We start from the raw sequence: 12,043 nt of genomic DNA, 5'->3' as shown, positions 1-12,043 counted from the left end.
TTCTGATGGCGACGGGGAATTGAAGTCTGATCGATGGAGTTCAATTCATAATTTGTCAGGGATTTACTAGTAATACCCAGGTTTTATAACCGTACAACTCTGACAGTGGGTTTGGTTGATGTGGGTTCAAGTCATTGACAGAAACCTGAGGAGAACCGCTTGGTTGCTGTTGGCACTGGGAAAAATTGAGGTTATGAAAATAAGCAGTGATTAATAGAAAAGAGAGAGAGAGAGAGCGAGAGAGCTTTACCTCACACTGTATTTGAATCAGAAAGAGCTTTATTGCCAAGTATCTTTGCACTTGATATTAAAGTAGGAATTTTATTTGACGAAGAAGCTTCCAGTTGCACATTTTTTTAATTGTTTTACTCAAAGATACACTGTATGGACAAAAATATTGAGACACCTGACTTTCCCATCCATATGTGGTTGTTTCCCGAACTGGTATCCCAAAGCTAAAGGCACACAATTGTGCAGGAGGTCTTTGGATGCAGTAGCATGTAATTTTCACTTGAACTAGGAGACCCAAACCTGTTCCAGCATTGCAATGGCAATGTGCAAGCAAACTCCATGAGGTTATGCTTTGGCATGGGTTGGGGTGGAATATTTCCTTCTGAAGAGCTCTGACCTCAACCCTATTGAACACGTTTGGGATGAATTTTTACATTGACTGCACTCCAGGGCTTCTCACCTCATCTTTATTAGTACCTGACTTTACTAACATCTAATGAGCACAGTAGTAGTGGAACATCTTACCAAAAGAGTGGAGGAAAATTGGCACTTCAAACACTTACCATACTTATGACCAGGTGTCCACAATCCTTTTCTAATATAGTGTAAATAAAATTCAATTTAATTTAAAAATGGTATTGCACATTTTTATTGCACAATAGGGAAAGCATTTGAGTGTTTATGAGGTATGGTATGGACAGGATTTTTTGCACAAACCCATGATCACTTACCGTTTATTTTGGGCTTTAGGTTTTAGGAAAATATCATGAATTTCACCTGGTGTTTGATATTTCATAAAACAGGAAGTCTGACTTTGAACAAATATTTCGTAACGGCTCTGTAACGTTTCTCATTTTCGCATTTGCACCGAACACAATGATACGGCACTAAACGAATTCCCCGGATCGTTTTTTTTTTTTCCCCCACATACCACCACCCCTGAGGGTGTCAGGTGGTGACTAGTGATAGGCACAAGTAGTACTTGAAAGTGAAATTTGAAATGAAACCAGGAGTGTGTTGTTGTAATATTCCGGTTCAGAAGAAACGTGTCGCCCTGCCGTGAGTCTTCCTCAGAGAACAGGTTACAGCGCACACGAGCGAAGTGGGTTAGCGATTCAATGTTGTGTAGAAATGCAAAGAAGGAATTCTACTCCTAACTGCAAATGAGAGAGGGGGGCACAATACTTTGATAATTGCCTTTGGCCAATCACAGACGTTCGAGATCATGATCAATTTGGCGAGCTGTAACGCACCATTCACAACGAAAGGCTCTATGCAGTGAAAAATCCTGGTTATTGATTACTGTATACACACTACAAGTATAATAATAATAATAATAATAAAAAAACACGGTTTTGCCAAGCTGCCACTCTTGGGGCCCTTGAGCAAGGCTCCTAACCGTCTGTGCTCCAGGGGCACTGGAGGCAACAAGGGATATGCTAAGAAAGGATTCATGTGACAAGTATAGCACTTTTCTTTCTTAATATAATGTAATATAATATAATACAGTAATCCCCCATTTATTGCTGTAATTATGTGCCAAAACCCAACCGGGAAAAAAACTATTCCGCAATAAACGGAAATCTGTACTGTACTGTACTGTAGCGTAGCCTATGTGTAGTTTCTCTGCTTGTTTATAGGTTGAACTGTCCAGTGACATCAAAAAAAAGGGCAGATTTAAAGATACACATCCCTGCATTCTTTATTTTCATTGGCTAAATCTAGTGATGTATGTTTTTAACCTACAGATTCTTGTAATGCTACTCGTTTCTTATAATTAACTGAAATCGGGACTATTTGCAAAACAAAATATTTATGTGCCAAATTGAAAATCGAGATAAAGCAAGATTCAAACTGCAATAAATCGAGGGATGACTGTATAATGTAATATATTATATGGTGAGGTGGGCTGGTAGCTTAGTGGATAAAAGCATTGAAGTTTGAATATGAAGGTCATGATTTCAAAATACCAGCCACACCAAGCTGCCGCTGTCGGGCCCTTGAACAAGGCCCTTGAGATTCAGGTGCTCAGCCATAGAACTGTGATAACTGTAAGTCATTTTGGATAAGAGCATCTGCCAAATGGTATAAATATAAATCATTGCAAAATGAAGGTTAATTTTATTTATTTGAATTTGTAATAATTTATGCATTTTATTTTAATATTGCATCTAATTAATATATTCATATTAATTAATAATCAGTGTTCTGTGTTCTTTTTCGTTTGAAATTATTTGTAGCGTTTCCATATAGAAACAAAAAAAAAACCGCTATTAAGTCTAGCTTGTGCAGTTTGCTACAGAAGCGGTTTGCGAGCTCTGACTGGTGCACTCTGACAATCCAATCAAAAGACAAAAAACACTGTAGATTAACAAAGTCGGAATCGGAAACATATAAATGAAGCTGCCAAGAGTCTGTGCTGTTCACTTAACCCCTGCCCCCCATGGCAACCGGTGAGTCGATGTCTGAAATCTGATTGGATAGAAACTCTGATGTGAAATTACACATGATTTGTTTTTAGCTCATGTGACCTGTCAAGGACCAATAAAATGGAAAAATCAGCTCATGAGAATTGTACTTTATTATTTTCAGAGGATCAGTTACCTATATAGAGTAGGAATGCATTGCCAGTATTAATTATGGATCTGAAATTTATTCAGAGTAGGTGTGCTTATAAATGACTTAAATAGAAACGTAATTATGGCATTTTTCACTTCGGTGCCTTTATACTAATTATATTCTATGCTGATTGGAACAGTCTGCCTTAGTAACTGTTGACATGACCTTATTGTAGTATGCTTATATTTGTGTATCCAGTTTTCCAATACAAAATGATCAGTCATTTAAAATATCTCAAACACAGTCAAATTTATGTAGTATCGCTAACAATACGATAAATACAATAAACCATTAAATACAATAACCCATTAAACCAATGTCTAGATGGACATATGACAAATGTAGACACCTACCATAAGATTTAATTTTCAAACATTTCAATTCAATTCAATACATTAAAATTCAAATTCAGATTTTGTCACATACAATTCATACTAAGTACATGCAGGGAAATTTAGTATGAAAGTAAATTATATATAGTATTAGTATAACTGTAAAGTATGAAAATATTGATTTTTTTTTATTTATTTATAAATAAATTAGATCTTCTTCAGTTATATTAACCTCCACACTTCTGGAAAGACTTTGAAGTGTGCTTATGAAGACCATCTCATTCAACCTCAAGCAAATTTAGTACTGATGCAGGTGAGGTGAGGAGGCCTCCGTTCCACCAGTCCGCATTCCAATTCATCCCAAATGTGTTCAGTGGGGTTAAAGGTCAGCGCTTTACATCAAGCCAATCAAGATCTTCCACTCCAACCCAAGAAACCATATCTTCATGGAGCTGGTTTTGTAGGTTTGGGTGGAAATACCTCTGGAACAGGATTGGTTCTACTTCTTCAACCAAAGGAATAAATGTAAGGCTACTATTTTAAAGACATACAGATGTGTGTGTGTGTGTGTGTGTGTGTGTGTGTGTGTGTGTGTTAAACTTTGTGGCAACAGTTATGAATAGATCTAAACAGTCAGGTGTCCAGGTTTTTTTTGTCTATATAGATGTAATTTGATATAAGATATATTTAGAATTTATAAGATCGGTTCCCTTACGAGGGAAATATCAAGGTCCGTGACGTCGGAGTGACGTGGCGCCGCCTTCCCATGGGCTCACCACCTGCAGGAGGGACCGTAAGGGACGGTACTGTGAGGATTGGGCAGCAGTCGAAGGCGGGGGCCTGCTTAGACTGCTGCCCCCGCGACCCGAATTACGGATAAGCGGGAGAAAATGAATAAATGAATGAAGATCGGTAATATATGATAAGATATGATTACATGTTCTTGCTTTTTGCAAATTTTTTTTTATCAAGCACAAAGACACAAACTTTATCTTTTTTGAATGATATTTTATCTTTTACAATAACAAGCCACAATTTTATTTTTCAATAATTAGTTGCACTCAAGACTGTAGTCCATCAGCTGGCGAATATAACAATGTTAAAACAATAGTTTTTTCATACACCATATATAACGTTTAAGCATTGGTGTATAAATTAGATATAAAACATTATACCGTGAACCTGCGTATTCTTTAACCTACTTTAATTGAAATTAAAAATATAATGGTGTTATTATTATAATACATTTACTTTTGATAATTGGTCGGATATTGAGGCAACAATAATCTTGCCCTTGTACTGTAACTAAACTCAAATGAAATGAGTTGCTTTGTGCCAAGCATTACTCATGAGATAATCTGTACAGCATGAGAATATTCTTAAGTGTTTGTGCACCAAATGAGAGGCCCAAATCTGGTGGATGGATCTATATATCCATCCATCCATCCATCCATCCATCCATCCATCCATCCGGACACACATCCATCCAGACACACATCCATCCAGACACACATCCATCCATCCACCCATTCATCGATCCATCCATCCAGACACACATCTATCCATCCCATCCATCCATCCATCCATCCATCCAGACACACATCCATCCATCCATCCAGACACACATCCATCCATCCAGACACACATCCATACATCCATACACACATCCATCCATCCATCCATCCATCCATCCGTCCATCCATCCATCCATCCATCCACACATCCATCCATCCATCTATCCAGACACACATCCATCCATCCATCCATCCATTCAGACAGACACACATCCATCCATCCATCCCGACACACATCCATCCATCCATCCAGACACACATTATAGTCAAATGTGCGAGTTCTGGTCAGTTTATTAACCATTCTTTATTAATTTGCTACCTTATTAAGACATTGGTTTTTTTTTTTCAAAATATTTTATTAAGGTGGGATTTTAATAAATGGATTAAAACACACAATGGCAAAAATGTAAATTAAAAGGGGAAATTAGGAAAAACTGCCACCAACATCTTCATTATTCGTAAAGACGCAGAACAGATGCATGTAATTTACACCCACGCTTTCGTTCTCATTCTACATCTAAGTATATACTAATACATCGAATGTTTTCTGAACTAATGTCAGGTGCTTTCTCTCAGGTGCTCATGCCCTCGTGGGTGGACTGGTCCGGATTGTATAGAGGCTGTATGGGGTTGTGTCTCCTCTCCTTGCTTTAATGGGGCCCTGTGTGTGGAATCGGACGACCCCATCGAGTTCTTCTGCACCTGCCCACCCTTCTTCACCGGCTTCCTCTGTGCGGCGCCCTACGACCCGTGTGACGTGAAGAACAACCCCTGCCTGAACAACTCCACCTGCCGATCCACACCAGATGGCTCAGCCGAGTGCCTCTGCCCTTCAGGTTAGATTCAGCAGTTTTGCAGGAATTTCTCTCAGTATGCTCATCTAAAGTGGTGAAGATAGTGCGCAGTGTGGGTTTTCATGGAGAAATGGTTCATGTCATTTCTTCCCAGGTGTTTTGTTTATTGTATAGATGCTTGGTTTTTACAGCCAAAAAGACATACTTTTATATAACTGTTTTTACAGTATATGAGGTGGTATCATAACGTTTCAAGACTAGCTCTGTTTAGTACTTTATTTATCTACGTTTACACACTATCACCTTAAAAAAATAACGTTCCAAATCGTGTCAAGCACCTTCTTTGATTTTCACTGGATCTCTCTAACGGTGACATCATGGCGAGCTTTGAGCTAGATCTTCATCTTTGAGAAGAGGGCGCAGGAACAAAATCTGGCCAATAGGGTGGGTGCAAAAGTGAGATCATGTTGTTTTACGTGTGAGGAGAGCTCGTTGTCAGGGTGCGCATGTCGTCCGAATAGCAGACGTGGTAACGCACATAGTCAAAACAGAACAGTCTTTTGGCACACTTACTTATAAAGGTCGGTGCTCCTTGTGACTGTACGTGCAGCCTTGTGCTGCCATCTGTTGGCGTATTACAAAAGCTTTTTGATATATCCTCATATAGATTCTGTATGTTACCCTTTAGGTTTTGGAAAGTTTTGCTCTTCATGACATCATGAAGGGCGGAATTGCAGGCGCAAGGTCACACCCATCACCGTGCTTCATTCTGTTACAGAAGTCGGCAGAGATGCTCTACAGGACTCCAAAGAAGTGTGTTTTAGATGTGAGGGAAGGACTTGTTCAGGACTAACCCTAACCCAGGACTGTATGTAGTCGTCTTGCTGCTGCTGTTCTTGGATCTGATTGTTAGCCAGAGTTTATTTACACATTTTTGTTACTCTTTCATTTAACGCAGATGGTCTCTACGCAAAAGCTGCAGATGTTTGCGACTCTTTAGCTCCGCCCACACAACCCCTCCAGGAGTTTGGAGAGAATCTTAAAGCTGTATCTTTATTTCGTAAATCTAATAAAAGACTCTTCCGCAATATGAAGGATGCAACACTACACTATAGGTCCTCAAGATTAGCAAGAGATGGACTGAAACTGGGTTTCTTACAGTATATCCCCTATAAGCTTTTAATGGTTGCTTTAGTGGGAGCCTAGATGAAGCTTTTTTTTCTAAATAAAACTCGGACCCGGATAAATGAGATAAAATAATGCAAAACGTTCGTGTTTTCACAGTCCCTAGCCATTGCTTGTAGATGCGCTGTGTAATTCCTTGCATAATTGTTTTGTTTAGCTTGTAGAAGTCCTCAGTTTTTTATTGTGGTTTCTTGCTTTTTCAACATAAGCAGTATATAGTGAGTGAGCGCAGGCCTAGGAGGCCATGTCCACACTAATACATTTTAGTTTAAAAATGCCTAATTTTCACTTTTGGCTTTCCATCCACACCAAGACGACGCTCTCCAAAGTGGATTCGCCTGTGAAATGGAGGCTTTTGAAACTGCATTTGTCGTCATTGACGCGACATTTCAACCAGCCGGAAAGCAAATAAACAGCAGGCGTAAATGAAGCAGGTCGAAACTGTACAGAGACGTGAGCGTTTTCAGACGTTTCAGTGTGGATGGGCAACTTTTGCGAAACGAAATTGCGGCCACGGATTAGTGCTATTGTCTACGCTAATCCAGATACATTTGTAAATGGCGCTTTTGCGTAAAAGAAATCCGTCGTTTACCAAAAGTTGTTCCAACACAATAAAACGTCTGAAAACGCTCATGTCCCTGTACTGTAAAATCCAGCGCATCGAACTGCGGCATTTCTGCGCGGCTGATTTTTTGAAATCCTGCGTTTTAAAATGGCGTTTTAAAATGTATCCGCTTTAGAAAGCGTTTAAAAAAAAACGGAAGGCCAGACAAAAACATGCATGAAAAAATTTAAAAAATAATGATTTTTTTTTTTACATTTTTGTAGTCATTTAAATGGAAAGATTATTCCGGATAATAGACCAAGATTTGACCTACATTAAAATGTATCATCTTGCTGCTTGGTGTATATTTCTGTCTGCGGCTTTGCATTTATTACTCTTGCAGTTCAGACAAACAATAAATCCTGCCACTTGTGTCATGAAACTAGTCCCAGCTCTGCGATTAAATTATGGCTACAGGTGGCCACTGGCACAGCACACACTATTTTTGATGAATAGGGAGAACGTGGGGCGGCCGAGTTTACCCACTCTGCCGCCTGTGGCTTTTTTTTTGCTCTTCTTCGTGTACCATGAAGATACACAGATTGCTTGGGTCGTTTCTTCTTCGTTGTATCCCCTATGAAGAGATTGAATCATGTGCAAGATAAATCTCCTGTCAGTGCTATTTCCAGTTGGAAGTGAGCCCCTGTGTCCTATAATAATGCATGCCTGCTGCGTTTTTGAGCTGCATCGCCTCGTGCGAAACAGGAAAACCTTTTTTAACTGACGAACTGCACGTGTGTGGGTGCAATGCATCTCTATTTGCGAGCATTTTTTATTTTGGTTGTTTGTCTTCTAGCGTATTGAGTAAATGCATTATTTAATACATCCATTATGCCAAATTATACGTCCATGTTGTTACGGCTTAGAATCGGTCCTTCAAAGACAAGGGTCTGCGACCCTTACAATCCTGGAAACTGGGAAGCACACAGGATACAAAATTAGCTAGTAGGATCGAAATGGAGCTTTCTGGAAAGCCATGGAATCCAGGAGAGGATTTATCTTCTACTACGACCGAATATACAGTGTCCTCTGGAAGTACTGGAATGGCAATTGCAAGGACAATTATTTTGGTTTCGAGTTCGGAAGATGATTAGATTCTAGATTGGAATGTCTGCTGTCAATTTCTGCCTCCAAGATTTATTTGCATAATATTAATTATATATATATTTTTTATTATTATTAATTATTTATCCAAATTTTTATACTAATTTTTATATACCTTTTAAACTTAATTTTTCTATGTATTTTTTTATATTCTATTTCTATTTAAATGTGTATGTGACTAATCAAATATGATTGATTTAAATGCATTTGCAAGTTCTATTCTGTCAATGGAGTAGAAAGCGCATTGAAAAAAACAATATCGTAAAGGCACGGCTGTTAGATTGCAGGGCTAAAAACCTCATGAATGTTAAATATTTATAACAATATAATAATAGAAGCACTTTGTTGTTTTAATTTAGTGTTCCATTGCACAGGCCTTATACATCTTCCCATGTGTGCAGTAATTATCATACAGTAATCTGTATTAATGTTCAGTTTGATCTCCACCATTGTAAAAGCCTGGACTTGTTTTCCGTGCAGAAACCCTGTGCACGATGGCCACACTTGATCAGGTCAGGATTAGTCAACCTTTTTTTTTCTTTTTTCTAAATGGAGACGTAGATGGAGATGAACAGCCTCGCCCGCTGGAGCAAAGCCGAGAGCTTCGCTTCGAGAAATAGAAGTTGACATAATGCAGCGAGCCTGCTTCCATGTAAACGGGGTATTCATGCAATATTTATTGAAACCTAGCAGCTCGGATACAAGAATGCCTGTGCGCCGCCGTCTCATTTTGAAAGCAAGACCTGGGCAACAATAACAGCACTCACCTGAGGGGAGCCAGGAGTGAATAGTAAGGTCATGTTAAATTGTCCTGAATAGATGCTGAGAGAGTGCGAGTGTGTGTTGGGGTGATGAGGGAGGGGAGGGTGGGGAATAATCAGAGTAGCTATGCTGTGGCAGGTGAAGAAAGACAGCTGACACACACACACACACACACACACACACACGCACACACACACACACACACAGCGCTCTCCTGGAGCTCTGCTTAATGCCACTCATCTTTTTCCCCCAACGATGACTTAATGATTATTGACGCAGCTTGACATGCTGTAAGTTACCGTGAAGCATATGTAGTGTCAGTGCTAATCGACTGTGTTCGGCTATAACTTTATTCTAAGGCCTACATTTGACATCAGAAGGAACAAAATTCGAATTTGCTGCTTTGAGACAGTGTTCATTGTAAAAAAAAAAAAATGCCCTATACAAACAAAATCAAATTGTACAATACATACAATACATTTTCCTCTTAAACACAATGTAAACAATGGCTGTGTCTTCAGCTTTCCAATTTCATCAGAGGCTAACAGCTGACCGCTATGTGACCTCTTCAGACTCTTTAAAAGGGATTGTGCTATTAATTATCAGAACGCCAATGTGCGCTCACGTACCAGAACGTACCAGAACTTTCACAAGCTAGTGTAACGTGAGAGTATGCTAGTGTATTAGCATGCTACTATGCTAGGGTTTAGCTTTTTTGTTGTTTTTTTTTGTCGGACACGATTTTAGTGCTCGACATAGAGGAGGATAACCATCAGATATGAAGCGGAGGGCATTAATATTATGGTAACACACAAAGCCCCTAACAAATCCTTAGATTTTCTGTTTGGTTGCAAACTTTTGGTACAAAATGTGGACTATAAATATGCTAATCAATGCTATTGCTTTTAAAGAGCAAAGGCAATGTAAATAGAGAGCAGGATAAACAGAATAAAATATCATGCAGGTTGATGTTGGTCATTTATTTTTTTATATATATATATATATATATATATATATATATATATATATATATATATATATATATATATATATATATATAAAAAGGGGCTGCTCCGGCCCGCTAACACATAATACATTATCGCTAAATTCAAACCCTCAAGTGATCAAAATAAACAAAAAAACACAGTGGATTTACGTTTATTATTATATTTAGAAAATACCAGTTTTTATGGTTGTATCATTTTATTTTGTTGTATTTATCCGCCACACCTTAAAGGCCGGGCTATGAAAATATTGTCCGACATTAAACCGGTCCGTGGCACAAAAAAGTTTGGGGACCACTGTTATAAGCAACAAATGTAAAAAATGTCATCTTATGTTTTAATTTTGTAATTGTGGAAGCTTTTATCTTTTATATAGAAGGTCTTTGTTGTTGGTCCAATTTAGCTCCAGAATGGTCACAAAGATTAAAACATGACCCAGACCAAACAGGATATTTCCAATGGGAAAGCACAAGAATTGGAGTTTCAGCTTCTGAGAACATTATGTAAGAAGTTACGCTACAATATGTAGCACTACGGTCTAGTGAGCATGCTCTTTTACACAGCTGGAGGATCCCTTTTCGCCGTCATCTCATTCATGTCCGAGGTCAGGGAGGCTTTGATTTCCATCCTCTCACGATTGCGCTTTGCTTCGAGACTGTTTTTTGGGAGATGAGAGTTGCCGAATTTGCTCCTGTTGTTCTCATTCTTTTCTGTGCTCGTATCTGGGCTCCATGTTGCCATGACACAACGTCCTCCACACGGTGCACCGAACAAAGCTATTTATTGTAAGCGACAGGAAATCCGTCTTTTAAAATGCTTCACCTGGGACCAGTGAATGGAATGGGATTTTTTTTTTTTTAAGTCCCTGACAATTTTATTTAATACCTTTTTAAATTCTCTTTGCGTAGAAGATTCGCCAATAACCTCGCATGCAGTCAGAAATTCTGATTGTAATTGCCACATTCTGGTGGATCCGAGCAGATGAATATAATTTCTTTGTCTAACGATCATTGCACCAAATGCAAAAAATAAAATGCCAGGTTAAAAAGGTTGAAAAAAATGAAACATTTTCAGAAGTATATATTTGTTCTTTTATTTTTTTATCGTTTGTAAAAAAAAAATTATAATAATAATAATAAAAAAAAAAAAATTCTAATTTCAACAATTCTAATGTTCAAATCCTGAGAGTGTTTGCCATGAGGTGCCGTGTTTATTTATAATGCAATAAAAAATACAATATATTATGCATCAAATTAATGCAATGCACTTTATATTATTTTGATTACATAAATAGATTTTTTTTTGTTAGACCCCATTTGTTTAATACAAATGTGTGTGTTTTACATTTATTTTTCTAAAGATGATCAACGTAATTGTTCTACTCATTTCCGCATACTATTACAAATGTCTTCATTCCTCTTCGTTCATTCACTTCCTTTGATAAGTGGAATTGTCAGGATTTTCTCCTTTCAAGAGAAATTCTTGAAGCGGGACATACAACTAAAGAATCCATAGCGCTAGCGTTAGCCGCTAAAATAAACTCCGGTACTGAGCGAGTAGCCACAGTGACGCTGCACGAACTCTAAAGTGCACTCCGAATGCGAGGTGGAGACTAAACAAACATATGGTCTGCCACTTAATACATTCCTCAGATTTTAACTCAAAAGTTCCCCATGTGTGTACCGAAGCAAAAGCCCGGTACCGAAGATATTCAGTACGAATACGTGTACCGTTACACCGCTAGTATATATACATGCTAGTATATATACATACATATACAGCTCAATTAGCTCGCATAACTGAGTGTGTTGAAGAAATAAGAGATTGGATGACC

General features: G+C 38.3%; 1 protein-coding gene across 2 annotated transcripts in view; it reads left to right on the top strand.

Moving 5' to 3' along the window:
- eys (eyes shut homolog) overlaps positions 1 to 12,043 on the top strand; it is a 307,099-nt gene that overhangs the window by 95,598 nt on the left and 199,458 nt on the right. For both annotated transcript variants that reach the window (XM_083532265.1, XM_083532266.1), the window contains one exon: positions 5,333 to 5,592. In XM_083532265.1, the coding sequence (XP_083388391.1) occupies positions 5,333 to 5,592 (260 nt within the window). The remainder of the gene's footprint in view (positions 1 to 5,332; positions 5,593 to 12,043) is intronic.

Source organism: Silurus aristotelis, assembly GCF_946808225.1.
Source record: "Silurus aristotelis genome assembly, chromosome: 27".
NCBI lineage: Eukaryota > Metazoa > Chordata > Actinopteri > Siluriformes > Siluridae > Silurus > Silurus aristotelis.
This window is presented reverse-complemented; position numbering and strand designations above follow the sequence as displayed.